Here is a 15,778-nt window from a genome sequence, read left to right as displayed (position 1 = left end):
ATCAATAAATAACATACCATGTCTACATGTTCACACGTCACTCCTCCATTCACAGTACAAACAAACACTGTATTAGACTCGTTCGATATCATTACTCTGTGAACAACATTCAAAGGTGAAAGAATCGTTTTTATTTGGACCAAAGTTTGTGACATTCTCACGTGCCTCAAAATACAATCACGTCGATCGCATCAAGATTAAAGTTCATCACTAGAGTTTAACAACTGAACACATTCCTTTCATAGCATTCATACTCGATGAATGTAGTCATAGAATACCAAAACCATTGAATTACCGTATGCAAACGGCCCGAAAGGAGATCATTTCGACATACAAAATCCTGTTTTACTTATAACTAGTACACCATCACTATGTCTGAACCGCTACCTCGTCTACCTACACCTCCATCGCCCTTACCACGGTCACACACAGAAACATCAAGACCCAAACGCTCTTATGATGGATCAGGTAACCCTACACGATCATATTCACATAGTTCTACTAGAGATTTGAGCGATTGGGAGATAGAGGAATTAGAGCAATTACATAAGTCAGGTGGGAAAAGAAAGAAAAGAAAAGAACCTACTTCACCTATTGTTGTTGTTTGTGAGTGCAATTCACATTGTATGGATCACGACAAGGCTATGTTCTTCGCGATGCTGATGATCGAACACTGTTTCTCTTCACTATCTATAGTCTATGTAGTAGTGATATACCTAATATTCCAAATTCTTACAAGATCCGATGATATGGAGATCTTTACTCACCTACCAACGACTTCTTCAATACATCAATCAAGATCACCACCTTCTTCGATGGATGTACCTAATTATCCGCATTTACCATATGGATTTCCACCTATACCAAATCCAATGCCATCTTCTTTACCCCCCACAAATGAAACAAGTTGGACAAGATTAGCTTTTGGTGTTATTCTATATCCATTTTATCTGATACTCACACTTATAGCAATTCCATTACCTCTTTTACTGAATTTGGCTTATCTACTTAAAGGATTGTTATCATCAGTAATTCTCTATCCTGTATTATCAGTATTCGGACTGTTCTATAGAGCATTTATAGCCACACCATTGGGATTTATAGGTAAAATATTAGAGACTTTTTATCCTTTAGTCATATTCGTTGGTGGTGTAATCAGTGTAGGATGTATAATGGGTTTAATCTCAGGTTATTTAGGTAAATTAGTACTGGATAAAGTTCTATCATGGAAACAATCATTCTCCTTGCGAAGTAGAAATAAAGTGAAGAAGAAGAGTAAAAGTGAAAAAGAAAGAGAACGAATTGAAGAATTATATAAACGATATGATGCTCAACTTGAACTTGAACGTGAAATGGATAGATTAAAACCTAAAAAACCTATCTTTACATCAACTCCTGTTCTTGATATCGGAAGTACGAATATTAGAGGTACGAAAAAAGATGAAAAACAACAAAGAGCAAAGCAATTGCAATTGCAAAGAGAAAGACAAAAAATTGCAAATACATTATATGAAAGAGAAACAGGTAGGAATAAACCTACAATTGATGAATATGGTTTTGGTTTTAGTCCAAATGATTATGAAGAATTTCCAAATAGTAGAAGAAAATATTCATCAACAAGTAGTTCATCAGAAAGACTTACTACACCTACAACAACGCATTTTAGATCAATTGATGATCCAAGACATACAATAACGACTTTTGATACAGGTGAAATTAAACAACGGAAACCAACTTCAAGTTCAAGAAAATTAACTTTTGAGGAAGATGGTAGGACTACGATAAGACATGAACCTATTGTTGTTGGTATGAGGAAAAGAGGTATAAGGGAAACTTATGTGATATAGATTAGTGTGTACTTGGATTATTAACAGTTCGCATATGTCTTAATTGAACGAGTTGTAATTGTCATGTTTTATGTATCCCTTTTATGTCTCTCACATGTTCGAGTATTGTTTGTACACGCTGATAATAAATGTCTGGGCGGTACATGCAAATTACAAGAGATGGCATAAGCGGTCTAATTGGGAATTCATGCAGGGTATATAGAAGAAACAAATCTGGTAACAATCTATAGTTTTCCCCAATGTTTGACGTATCCCCTCAACATCACGACTTAAAACATTATCTTTGCATTATTGTATAATTGTTTCATGACATTGTCGCCATCTTTGAGATTTGTTTTTTTGATAATTTCATTCTCATCACCAAATTTGTCAATAAATTCATCATGTTTATAGATATTTATTTGTCTTCTCTTAAACCCTTTTACACCTGAAGAGAAGAAATCTTTAGTTAGTTGCGTAGAAGTGGTTGACTTTTTCGGAAATTTCATGGAGGACTGACTAGATGAGTTGGATGTAGCAGAAGACGGTAGAATAACAGAGGTAGGTGTCGAGCTGGCAGATGAAGTTGTTGAAGGTGAATTCATAATTATCGAGTAAATATCTCTTAATAATTCGAAATCTGCAAAGTTTTAAGATAAATAGACATGTCAATGTCTGATTTACCGTATGTCGTTGGAATTTTTCAAGGAGATATTTTTTGATGAACTCACCAGTAGGGAAGAAAATATCAAAATAACCTTGTTTAACCAAAAAAGTCTCACAAGGAATCATAGATTCACCATATCTAGTTTGAACTACAGGAGCATTTCTACCTTTTAATGAATCAGGTAAAGAATCAAAATCTGAAATTAATAATCTATGATTTGGTAATTTATTTCTTAAATTTTCTAAAAATAATATAGATTTTGTTGGTAAAAAATCTGGTATTGATGATAAATTAGTTGAAAATGGTAGATTTGAATATAAATTTCTTAAAAAAAATGATTTATTTAATAATTTATTTATTGTAGGTAAAGTTGATTCTGATGGTGGTAATAATCTTTTATATGCTAAAACCCTTCTAATTAATGAATCATTTATAGGTTCATATAATAATGAAAAATCTCCACTTGAATCTATAGTTACTACAGCTTGAAATGGTGTTAAAGTTGATATATCATATCTAATCATATCATGTGCGAAGTTATCCTAATTTATATAGTTTTTTAGGTTTTTGAGTTAGCTTAATCATTCAGAAATCTTTGTGTTACATGATCATCTAGTCTGAGGTAAAAGAGAACTCCCAGTGTACACAATTTCACTCACAAAGACTTCTAAAGCAACGACGAAACAAGCTTCATTTGGATCTCTTTCTTTACCATTATTTCCTAAAGTACCATCCCATTTGAAGAAATCAGAATTTATTACATTTACTTTATCACCGAAACCTTCTTTTTCTGCTCTGGATCTTTGACCTTTTGATAATGAATTTGAAATTTCAATTATACGATATTCAGTTTTTTCATAAATTTCTGGATAATTTTGTTTCAAATATGTTAAAGAATCAATCATGAATGATCCATTACCTGCACCGATTTCATATATGATTAAAGGTTCATGTGGGAAATGATTTAATTTGTATGATTGTAATATTGCTGTTAATAATGTTCGAGCGTAGTATGGTTTGAACAATTCAGTCGGTGTATGCCAAACTTGTCTACCTAATCCACCTGTTTGACCAGTCGTAGGTTCTAATCCATATTCCTTCTCGTATCTCTCAGCTACAGCTTCTTGAAATGCAGCTGTATCTGCAAAAGAAGAAAAATCAAACCCTTCTTTCGGTGGTGTGAAGATTGTTGCATTTTTAGAGAAATATCCATAATGCGGCTAAAAGTCATTAATATCATGTCCTAATCAGCTTGTCATATTCACATGTATATGTAATCGCATCTACTGACTCACATTATACAGACTATCGTCAATAAAGTCCCTCACTAACATCTTTACCCTCGTAGGAGGTTCTTTCCGAGATGTCAATTCTGCTGCTGTAACCCTTCGCCAATGTACATGCTAAACAGTTTTATCATTCAGCTAATTGGAGGAAGTGATGATAGCTCAGCTGGGAATAGACTTACATCGGGATCAAGATTATCTGAAAAACTCAAATCCGTATTGTAGTTATATCTTTCCTTATCCCTTCGTTTTGAAGCTTCGTTCGATGACGGTGATGATTGGTACCTTACTGAGAGGGATGGTAGAAGGAAAGGAGGAATATCCACATTTTGTCGTATTATCCGAACCGATCTTAACTTTGACGATCGTGACAGTAGTGCTCTTGCTCCTCTAGAGGAGGAAGATGCTATTGTCATATTTATATGGGTTGTCGTTAATACCTAGAAACAAAGACAGAGAAGAGAATCCAAACAAAAAGACAAAAGAATTCATGGACAACCTCCATCCATCAATTGCACATATGCTTATTGGAATTATATAAGTTACCCATTTAGAAGGGGCCAGTTGAGTGTGTGATCTAATGTTCTGATGATTTGTTTTGACGCGTCTGATTATTTGATTATATGATTATTTCAGATTTGAGTATTTTGACTTTCTTCTTCTTCGATTCAACTTTAGTATAATTGTATTATGACACGACATGATCTATATTACTATATAATACAGCTAGGAAGGAGGAGATAATCATCACATCAAGATGTCTACTCCTCGAAATAATCTACAGGAGATCATGGCAAAGACCCAAAGAGGTAAAGCTTCACCTACAAGTTTAAACGCGATAGCAGGAAGTTCGAGAGGTGAAGGTACAAGAACACCTGTAAGCTTTATCATTTTTGGCTGGATCAAGAAATCAGCTTACATTCGTACTTAGGGATTCTTTAAGCTTGCTCGTCCACCTTCCTCATTGTCCTCGCGATCGGCGCCATTCACGGATCAACACATACTAAATATGCCAGGTGTTAAGCAATCTCAAAGTAAGTTGATATTGCCACTTAGATCAAACCGTTGGTCTGTCTTAACCATTAAACTTTCATTCTTCATAGCTATATCACTACCTTCTCATTCTCCGAACCCCAACACACCTTCCACATCTTCATACTTCAATACTCGTCATACAGCACAATCAGTACAGGCAAATCATACAATGACACTTCATTCCGCCGTTGGATCACCTATGTTAGCGGAAGGTAAAGGCAAAGGCAAAGAACTTACACCTAACGCTACAATATCAAGTTCAGTTACCAACCCAAAGTTTGCATCTGTAAGTCTGTTCGATGCACACCTATATAGTGCTTCACATCACGCTGACACAGTATTATCCAGTGGTCGGATGAAAGGCTTTCAGCGGAGCTTGTCAAATTGATGGAGGAGAAGGACGAGCTAAAAGATAAGAAAATGGCAATTCTGATGGGACAAGGAGGTGCAGAAGGAGATGAATTCATAGATGACACCATGTGAGTTCTCATATATTTAGCAGCGGAATATCACGCTCATGTGGATTCACAATCTGCCATAGTGAATTCGTGACAAGGAAGATAAATACATTGAAGGCTGAAAGGACAGCTCGAACCCAATCATCTGCTACTATCGACAATCTTCCTCAAGCCCCTCAACCCCGCTCTTCTGGATCAACATCACTCTCTGTACCACAAGACACTTACCCTACTCCCAATACAATTGGTTCAGATCCACCTCGAAATACAATAGGAGAATGGCAGGGAAGTCGACCAAAGGGACTGTCCAGCGATGATGCCAATCCTCCCCCACCTCTTATTCACCTTCAACCTAATAAACCGGTACAACGTACTCCACAGCCGCAGGCGGGCCCATCTAGACCTCGCCGAGCACCTTCACCACCTCCTGATTATGACGATCATGATTTAGCTATGGCTGAGGAAGGCATATTACAAGAGCAAGAACAATATGAAGATCCTCATGAAATGCTGATACCTCCCTCGTCACCTCCACCTAGAGTTGTCACTCCACCTCCTCGCAATGTTCGTAAACAACAACAGCAACAACAACCTCCATACAGATCAGCAGCTCTGGCAGAAATAGAAGATATAGATATAGAAGAAATATTCTCTTCACCAATTCAGGCAATATCACATTTACCACCTCGAGTTGAATCATCACAAGCTAGGTCAGCATTAGGTGGTCCTGGTCCTTCGTCAACAGCTGCTGCGGCAGCCAGGCGTCAAGCTATGCAAACTCCCCAGCAGCGGACTATACAAGTAGAAAAGACGTACCCATGGACTAAAGAAGTGGAAAATAAGTTAAGGCAAATGTTTAAATTACCAAATTTTAGAAAGCATCAGAAAGAGGCAATAAATGAGACTATGGCGGGCAAAGATGGTAAGCTTTAGTCTATCTGTATTAACAGGATTTATGGACTGATCTGCTAACTCCCCATTAGTTTTCGTGCTAATGCCAACTGGTGGTGGTAAAAGTTTGACTTGTAAGTGTGACGAATAAGGGAACCTCTACAAAATGTTTACAATAATTTTCCTCGTGTAGATCAACTTCCAGCTGTATGTCAATTGGGTAAAACACGAGGAGTGACATTCGTTGTATCACCACTGATATCCCTAATCAACGATCAAAGTCGGCATTTATGCAATCTGAATATCCCAGCAATCGCTTATACAGGTGATATGACGCAGAAAGACAAGAACTTGGCTCATGAGGAATTATCAAGGCTAGAACCATATACCCGAGTGGTTTATGTTACTCCAGAAATGTTGACTATGGGTGGTCACATAAAGAATATTCTGAGAAATTTGCTGCAGAAACGAAGATTGGCTAGATTCGTTATCGATGAAGCACATTGTGTTAGTCAATGGGGACATGATGTGAGTTAGGGCATATACAAATCTATTTGACCGGTACTGATCTGTGTGTGTTCTCCTGATATCAGTTCCGAGCAGATTGTAAGTTACGTCAAACATGGTGTTTGACGTGTATGGTATACTGACTTGTCTGCTAGATCTTCGTCTTGGCGATTTGCGTAAGGACTATCCGGGTGTACCTATCATGGCTTTGACAGCTACTGCACAGAATAAAGTAGAAGATGATATCATAAGGTCTTTAGGTATACAAGGATGTTCAATATTGCGACAATCGTTTAATCGACCAAATTTGCATTACGAAGTAAGACCTAAAACGAAGGGTGTGATAGATGAAATCGTAGCGTTTATCAGAACTCAAGGTGAAAATGCTTCTGGCATCATATATTGTAATTCTCGAGATGGTTGTGAGAATTTAGCCATGAAATTGAAAGAAGATTATGGTTTAGAAGCTCATCACTATCATGCAGGTATGAGTAAGAACGATAGAAGAAAGATACAAGAAGGTTGGCAAGAACATGAATTCGAAATTATTGTAGCTACCATTGCTTTCGGTATGGGTATAGATAAACCTGATGTCAGATACGTTATACATCACTCATTACCCAGATCATTAGAAGGTTATTATCAAGAAACTGGTCGTGCAGGAAGAGATGGCAATCCATCAAATTGTATATTATGTAAGTTCTTCTTTTTGGCCCACCCATATTCGCTAACCTGTGATTTGACTGTTACAGATTACACATTCGCAGGTGAGTTTCCCTAAATCTGCGACATGATTATGATTTGAGTACTGATAATATTGTGTAGATGGTAAAAAGGTATTCAATCAGATTGCCCAAGACAAGAATCTTACTAGAGATCAGAAAGAAAGACAGAAAGCTTCAATGTCTGAAGTTTTGCGATATTGTAGCAATAAAGCAGACTGTCGTAGATCTCAAGTATTAGCATTCTTTAACGAGACTTTCGATCCCATCAACTGTAATCAAGGATGTGATGTCTGCTTAGGAAGGGATAGAAATGTCTATAAAACTATAGATGTTACAAATGATGCGGTCGATATAATTAAAATGGTTCAAGCATTTGATAAAGACGATAAAATCACTATCATCAACGCCGCCGAATGTTATAGAGGATTCAAGGGTAGCTCCGGAAAAGGTTTGGATCTCAATCCATTCTTTGGTGTAGGTACTAATTGGACTCGGCAAGAGGGAGAACGATTGATACAGACTTTGGTGATTGAAGGTGCTCTAGAAGAATTCTGTGTGGCCAGTGCAGCGGGTTGGACAAATGCTTATTTGAAGGTAAGCTAACCCAAACGCTGTGCTCGAAGGGATGATAGCTTATATTTCACATCACATACATATAGCTGGGAAAGGAAGCTCGAAAGTATTTGAATGGCACTAAGAAGCTTAGTATGGATTTCCGTCAAGATTCACCACGTAAACAACCAGCAAAGAAATCATCTGGTAAAGGTCAAAAAGGACAAGCTCAAATTGATAGTTATACGCGAAAGATGAACCCAATATCGAGAAAACGATCACATCAACAAATATTAGCTGAAGAAGCTGAATTTGATAATTCACCTTGGGGAGATACAGATGATGAAGATTATCAACCTGAAAATCATAATGATTATAATGATCCGATTGATGTTGATGATGATTCAGCTACAGAAGGTGAAGGTGATAATGTTAACGATTTAACATTAATGGCGAAAAAACGAAAAACTGTAAGGAAAGAGATTGGGAATGCTATAATACCGAAAGGTGGTAATTCTGGTTCTGCATGGACAACAACGAACTTGATGAGTACAAGTATAGATAGAAGTAATGCAAATTCACCAGTAGAACTCTGTCTAAAAGCTCTAGAGAAACTGAGAGCCTCTGTGAGTTCCATCCGTATTTCACTTTAACGATAGTCCAAACTGAGCTTAATTTGCCTGTAGGTTTTGACCAAGAATAAAAACGCGCCTCAACTTGATGATGGGATGCTACAGTATATCGCTGCTACCATGCCAACTAGTAAGCCTACTTACATGAAGAATGTCAGCGGAACTGACAAACCATTTCATCTGTAGCTGAAAAAGCGTTGAAAAGCTGTGAGGGTATGACTTCCGCTCATATGAAGGTATGTCGGATGCCATGGTTTATTTTCTCTGGATCATTAAGCTAAAAGTTTTTTGTCTAGACTTGGGCTACTCGTATATTTAGTATATGTATTAAACACCGACCAGCATACCATGCTTCCGATCCGCAAGTAGCACCACTGGCGACTCTTTCTGCCAGTTCGGCAACGAGAAAGAATAGGTAAATATCGCATTTTGTTATAACATCATACTCTTTTTTTCGCATACCCACGGTGTTACCTCCCACGTTACAGATAAAGCTTGAATTATGCTGACATTGATTGATAACGGTTGCAGTAACGATATTACCCAGATACGTCAATATGCTTATATTCCAAAAACCGGCACACCGAAAACAGTCGCTTCTTCGGCAAAAGCAACATCGTCAGCATCGTCAGCATCAGCGTTGACCCCGTTGAAGCGAGCTGCAACCCTAGCTTCATCTCTCGCAACAAGCAAAACCGCAACAAATAATGGACAATTGACTCTAACAGGTAGAGCAAATGGGATGAGACCTATACTTGCACCCCAAAATTCAAATGCAAGGAAAGATAAATTCTAGAATAGATACGTACTCTCTTTGATTTGCTCTGAGGTTAATTCTACTCCACCCCACATAACCCAAATATTCGGTATGACATATGTAGTACGCATACATCAATCACATATGTGAATTTCCCGTTCACATCTTTGAATGTTCGTTGTATATTTTATAATCAGACTGATATACATAGCTTAGATAGGAGAGTATGCAATCTTAAATTTCGGAATTGATGCGAATTATGAAGTTTTACTCATGAGTATTCGCACCTCCCACCCTCTCCACTCGCAGCCGTCCGAAATTTTCCACTACAGCATCGTGTACAGTTGAATAACCTCAAGGAATGTCCGCATGTTACGGAAACTATTTCCAGCTGTATGTTGTCAAAATGCTGCTTCCACTTGCTTTACATATCCTAAATACTGTACGCTTCTATGATCGATCTGTATATAACTTGCAAACGGTCAGGGTTATATAAGACTATAAAGGCTTTTTTAATCAGGCTTTAGTCTTCGGGTAGTTCTTGAAAATAGGAAAAAACAAGAAAAAAAGGTACCCTTATCTCTCGACATGTGTAACGTTAGATTTTCGATTTTTTTTTGGTTTTCTATACAAGGGAAGCTTGCGGTGAATGAATTCGTTAACTTGGCGACTGGGGAAACAGCAGTCGAGTGAGAGATGTGAGTGGTAATGTATTCACTACTATTCGATCAGTTATCGTAAACTCGTACTGCTAGTTGAAGGTCATGAGCAATCACTATACGCTTGTTTGGAGAATCTAGCAGAAATTGAAATTTGCGCGGTTACCGGGAAAATCGGTTCTTTTCCAACCAATCATCGAAAATTTCGCGAGCAGATGTTCAAGGAATGTCTCACTCCTTCGCAGTAAACCCAGCACCTCTGCAGGGAAGGGGAAGGGTACCTATGTTCTTGAAACAAGAGGTGTTACATAGCGGGTACCTACCTGACTTGTTCAAGTCTGACGACTCTTGCTAAGACCAATGGGTTCAAATGTATTTCGGGTTAAGGTAAACGGAGACGACGCGTCGATTGGGGGTTTATCATAATTCTCCTCAAGGAACCAACCTACCATATTCTATCTTGATTCCTGATTATTGAGTGAACACCTCTTTGTTCTTTTTCGCTTAGTCTGATAATTTAGTGTGCGTCATACCTCTCCTTCTTTACGTTTTTCTTAAACCCAGGAAATCTTTCTTTGCAAAACTCTGCAGCAGAAGAAAAGATGAAACCCCAATCTCATTACGTACTTCGTCAACCCAAAAGTAATCTATTTTTTACGGCAAAAGGGTCTTTTTATATCACAGTCACCTTGAAAAGTTGATCTAAAATCGTCGTTGATTTTTAACTAATTTGTGATTTCGTTACATATAGCTTACGAACTACCATTCATTTTCCTTACCTTAGCCTATTCTAACTTTTTTTGTCCGTTATTGTCAATTTGTAAGGGATATCACCACCATGCATGATGACCCTTTTGATCAACGGTAAGAAGGAAATATGTATAAAGATCCTTAAGACGGGATGGATATCAGGTATATATATACCTTTAGCGACTTAGCGAAAAAGATTGCCATTGGTCAGACATCAAGAAGTATCGTGATGTTCAATAATATTGTATTCGCAGATCGATCAAGATTATTTTAACATTAGTAGAGTGATTAATTTCGTTGTTCAACTTTTTCAACTTGTTTCCTTTACCATCTTTTCGTTTCGTCTTCACGCCCGAATCTCAGTATCACGCCGTCGCTAAAACCGCTGGTCGACAAGATAGTCTGTGCAGACATTCAACCTCAAGGATTGGACATCGGGAAAGCCTTACATCAAGCTAGAACCCAGGTGGTCCTACAAAGTCAATAAAGGTGGTTGTAAGAATAGGTCGATCATCTATGGATGGTTTAAAAGAAATGGCACGCTCAAGTCAATCATTAAATTAATTCTCATTAGTCATTAGCAAAAGGATATACCGTCATTATTTTAATTAGACTATAGATCAACAAAAATAGCCAAGAGGTGAAACCTTATCCAGCTGTATTATATTGACTATAGTTGAATCATAAGAAGATTAAATAGTTACAATATCGTTATCGGCATTTGATATTTAGCAGTAAATCTATCGAGTATTGTTTATTTGCAACTTGCGGTGTCTACAATTGATATCGGCATATTGTAGGTTTAGGAATAGGAATAATAATAGCAAAGTGAGTTTCGTCTAGTCTCAATGTTGTGTTTCACTTTTTAGACCATTTCTTCAATCCTCCATCATGATCATTACCGACCTGACATGTCTGATGTCTTGTCTCGGGTTTTTGTCATCATCGATCTTACACGGGAAATCCAATTTGATCTGCGGCCGTATATTCCTTTTGTAATGAGTGAAACTGACATGTGTTATAGAGTATCACTGTTATCACTGTTCACGTAGAATCACTTTATAACTTGGGCTTTTCCCACAATATTTCGCTTTTTTCAACATGGATTTTTACACAATGAACGCGCAGGCGGGCCCTTCGACTTCGAGAGTTATGCTTGGACCCCCTATCTCGCCAACTCAGAGATTTGAAGCGTTACCTGAGGAGGAGGATGAAGATTCCAGTAAGCATTGACACCCCTATGCTTATCTCCCTTACGGCTAGATCTGGAAAGAATTAGCAAAATCTGATAACCTTTCCTCGACAGACTACCAATCCTGCGAATCGACTCCACGAGCGATATTAAACTCCTTTCCTATCACTCCTCCTCGACCTCCTCGCTCATCTCGTCGATCACTGGATTCTACAATATCTCGACCCTCGATATCCAGTACACATAGCGGTAAAATCATACACGATTGGTCCCCACTTCGGATACAGCCTTCACATCGGAGAGCTTCCTCCTCTCACCGCTCATCATTCTCATCTGTTCATCCTTTACCAGGCGACGAAAACCGTTGTCGGGTATCGTTTGATGCCGCATTTGCTCAGCCCCCTCCCTTAGAATCCTCAGTAAATTATCAAGAGCAAAGTATAGTCAGAAGTACTTCTCGAGAATCTTCTGGGCAGAGTATTCAACAGGAAAAAGGCGACGAGGTGATAACGGTTAAAAGAAGAAGTACTAAGAAAGCTAGATTCTTGGAAGCTCCTCTGATGACAAGATCAGATTATGGGACAAGTTCAGATACAGATCGAACTCGACATTCTTATCTCTCAGCTTTCAATGGTGAGGATGATTCAGATCTATATGCGGATGAGTTCAGAGTACCTGTAGATGAAGCAATTAGATCTATTCCTGGTGTTGTCGGTTTAGGTGAAGGTTGGGCAGGTGGACCGCAAGGTAAACAAAAACGTAGATGGTTTCAACGTCGTCAACGTATTGATGAAGAAGACCCATTATCATTATGGAATCAGAATCAGGATGAACGTGATAAGCCTACTTCACCTTCTTCTTCACCTCTTAAGGGGATTTGGAGCAGATCAAAAAGGAATCTTTTTGGTCAATCTTCTCCAGCTTTATTAGGTGAACAATCATCAACATTACCAGAACCACCTAGAAGTGCAAGTAGATTAGGTAGATTATTCAGTCTAAGCAGATCGAATCTTGCATCCCCCGATCCTTCCGACTTTCACTCTCGATCTCAATCATCGATAAATCCCATTAAATCAAAATCAAAACGTTTCAGTTTAGGTATATTCTCCACATCTGAACTTTCACTTCATCAAAATTCTAATTTACCGATGCCTACTTCACCATCTATGCCAGCTTTAAATGTTTCGGATCCACCTAGTCCCAGATCTAGACGTCCCAGGCAATATAGTCAATCTACGTTAGCTAGATCCGAAGGTGATTTGACAATATACTCTCAACCCGTAGATCGTGGATCACCACCGCAGAAAAAGCATGGTCTTCCACCACCTTGGAGGCCTACTTCAATAATCGCAAATGGAAGGAATTCGTTACTCGTAGTTCCTGCACATGATAATACCGAAACATCGGGATCATCAACATCATCAGATACTCCAATAACGTGTGCCAGTTCATCATCTTCCCTGACAAGAGGTCATGCTCTCACGAGGACAGCCACGTTCGGATTAGAAGATATCGCCACTGAGCAGAGAATAGACGAAGAGGTCAACCCTCAAGAAGAGCACGAACCAGAGATCGAATTTATACGAGCAACCAGGAATACCCACAATGCCCTTACTCAACAAGAAGTAATACCTACACAGAGAACTCCTACACCTACACCCCAGCGTCGACCAAGTATGAAACAAAGGAAAACCGCATGGCTGAAAAAGATGAAGAGTGTTTTGACACCCTCCAACTCACAAGAGAATGTTCCGACAGTATCCACCATAGGTCAAACAGTTGATCGTCTTTTGACTCGTCGAAAATCTTCCCGAATCAAAGGTTCAAGCACAAGCACAAGCATTGATTCAACTCCAACATCGTCTGTTTCGACTTCCGCATCTACCTCTGCATCCACTTCAATCATCAACTCAGGCGAACCCAGCATGGAGGCTTTAAGATCTTCACCAACGATACCTAGACGTAAATCAAGTAGAAATAGACATCGAAGAAGTGCTTCATGGATGGTCCGATCATCGTCTTCACTAGCAAAACGATTATCCAAATTGACAGAACAGGAAGAAGGTGAGACTTTTGAAACCAGGATTGAGGACGAGGATGAGGACGAGAATGACGTTGAGTCGATTGATATTGAAGATGTCGATCATGCAAATCGACTTGCATCACCAATTGGATTCGAAGCAGCCCCTAAAAAGCAAAGGAGAAAGAGGAAGGAGAAAGAAGAATCAAAGATGACCACATTTTTGGAGAGACGAAGATCATCTAATTTATCCTCTCTATTGGCTCTAAAATCGAGGAAAGGCAGTCGTGATCAATCGTTAGATGAGATAAACAAACTACCAGCATCAATGTCTATGCCAGTTTTGTCAAAAGTGTTAACTTCAGATTTGAATTTACATGTCGAACTGGAAGGTGAAGAATTAGGTTTAGAAGACATCCTAGATGAAGAAAGAAGAGGTAGTATAGTTCATTCGTTAAATGGGCATGGTCACAACAGCTATGGACGATCTTCACCTAATTTAACTATTCAATCTGAAAGGGAAGAAGCAATTAAATCTACAATGGATACTTTATCTGGTAGTCCGATAATATCTAGACAACCTTCCCCAGATCCTTCATATAAATCTAAGATGAAAGCTAGACACAACTCATTACCGTTAAATACCAATCTTAAAAATAACACGTCAAATCACAAAAGAACAGCTACAGTATCAACTGTAAACAGTTCACCTTCACCTTCCTTGATTACACCTAGACATCCCGGTGAATTAGCAACTTTTTTGAATGCTTTGACTTTTGTAGATTCTCCTGTAGAACAAGATAAGCAAGATCCGGAAATTAGGCTAGGTGGACTAACAGTCCCACAATCAAATCAAAAGCGAAACAGTCATTCTACACATAGATTCTCAGGTGAAAGTTATCTAACCCAACCATCATTGTATGATACTGAAGAAGGTAAGTTGTTCCTCTCCCTTTGCTGAGATGCATCATTTTGTTCATTATATTAAGCTTACTCTTTTCTTGAATATTGTTAGTTATACAAGGTCATGCAATCAGAGTAGAATCCATCGAGGATATGCAAAGACAAGCTAGTGTCATTTCATTGGAGGAATTAGGTAAAAATTGGTCAGGTGCTTTACAAATGACTAGAGCATGAAATTAGTTCTTCGACCATCTAGATGTTTTCAGAGTGGGCTTGAAAGCGCATTCCGTATTTTTGGAATTTACAGACTTGGTAGGATATCAATTTGTCGTCCCAATGTAATGCATCAGTTGTTGATATACGCAAGCTGTCACGCTATGTAGATTAATACGTGTCCGTCTGTAAGATCGTGTCATCGCGTGTGAACCCTTGTCAGAGCAACATAAATTTGTTTGCTTGGTGGGAACTCTACCTTACTGCCCCGATAGGTTTCATTCCAGCTAACAATGAAATGTTGTTATGCTGTGGAGTACATAAGCTAAGGTTAGCTCCGCAAACTCTATGCTGTCGGGATAGGAGAGGAGGTGGCTGCTGCAGTAAAGAGCTATGCTACGTGTGCTGAGTTTTACTAGGCGCTCCTTACATTTACCCGCTAGAATTTGTTCTATCGAAACAAACGAGAATAGCGAAATGCTTCTTGTTGTTTATTCTTTGTTGTCCTTCGGTAACCCCGCTATTTTCGTCAAACCTAACGAGGGATCAGTTTGCCCATTTCGAGAGGACATAAAGAATTGTTGTACGACGACTTTCTCTGTCGATCGTTTTAAACTTTTTCTCGGTCATCTCAAAGGGCAACCATCTCCTGCTTTGGCCATCTCTGAAAACTTGCTGCCTCGACAGGCAGTCTCACCTCAATCA

At 38.6% G+C, this 15,778-nt stretch overlaps 4 protein-coding genes across 4 annotated transcripts; 3 read left to right on the top strand and 1 right to left on the bottom strand.

Moving 5' to 3' along the window:
* Window positions 1-371: 371 nt before the first annotated feature.
* On the top strand, window positions 372-1,847 carry L201_000993 (uncharacterized protein; the record flags this gene model as incomplete). The annotated part of the gene is made up of 2 exons (XM_066216788.1): window positions 372-606; window positions 697-1,847. The coding sequence occupies 2 exons, from the start codon at window positions 372-374 to the stop codon at window positions 1,845-1,847; spliced, it is 1,386 nt and encodes a 461-aa protein (XP_066072885.1).
* A 269-nt stretch (window positions 1,848-2,116) lies between these two features.
* On the bottom strand, window positions 2,117-4,195 carry L201_000992 (uncharacterized protein; the record flags this gene model as incomplete). Its single annotated transcript, XM_066216787.1, has 6 exons — window positions 2,117-2,274; window positions 2,347-2,466; window positions 2,558-3,035; window positions 3,153-3,713; window positions 3,789-3,896; window positions 3,962-4,195. 6 exons carry the CDS (start codon window positions 4,193-4,195, stop codon window positions 2,117-2,119), a joined length of 1,659 nt encoding a protein of 552 aa, XP_066072884.1.
* A 341-nt stretch (window positions 4,196-4,536) lies between these two features.
* Window positions 4,537-9,375, top strand: L201_000991 (uncharacterized protein; the record flags this gene model as incomplete). The annotated part of the gene is made up of 16 exons (XM_066216786.1): window positions 4,537-4,656; window positions 4,711-4,813; window positions 4,883-5,100; window positions 5,163-5,293; window positions 5,356-6,194; window positions 6,256-6,297; window positions 6,357-6,691; window positions 6,757-6,769; window positions 6,826-7,365; window positions 7,423-7,437; window positions 7,496-7,989; window positions 8,055-8,573; window positions 8,634-8,709; window positions 8,766-8,815; window positions 8,876-8,994; window positions 9,111-9,375. 16 exons carry the CDS (start codon window positions 4,537-4,539, stop codon window positions 9,373-9,375), a joined length of 3,879 nt encoding a protein of 1,292 aa, XP_066072883.1.
* Window positions 9,376-11,846: 2,471 nt separating this feature from the next.
* On the top strand, window positions 11,847-15,094 carry L201_000990 (uncharacterized protein; the record flags this gene model as incomplete). Its single annotated transcript, XM_066216785.1, has 3 exons — window positions 11,847-11,967; window positions 12,052-14,892; window positions 14,973-15,094. 3 exons carry the CDS (start codon window positions 11,847-11,849, stop codon window positions 15,092-15,094), a joined length of 3,084 nt encoding a protein of 1,027 aa, XP_066072882.1.
* Window positions 15,095-15,778: the final 684 nt, after the last annotated feature.

This window comes from Kwoniella dendrophila, chromosome 1 (genome assembly GCF_036810415.1).
Source record: "Kwoniella dendrophila CBS 6074 chromosome 1, complete sequence".
In the NCBI taxonomy this organism is placed as follows: domain Eukaryota; kingdom Fungi; phylum Basidiomycota; class Tremellomycetes; order Tremellales; family Cryptococcaceae; genus Kwoniella; species Kwoniella dendrophila.
This window is presented reverse-complemented; position numbering and strand designations above follow the sequence as displayed.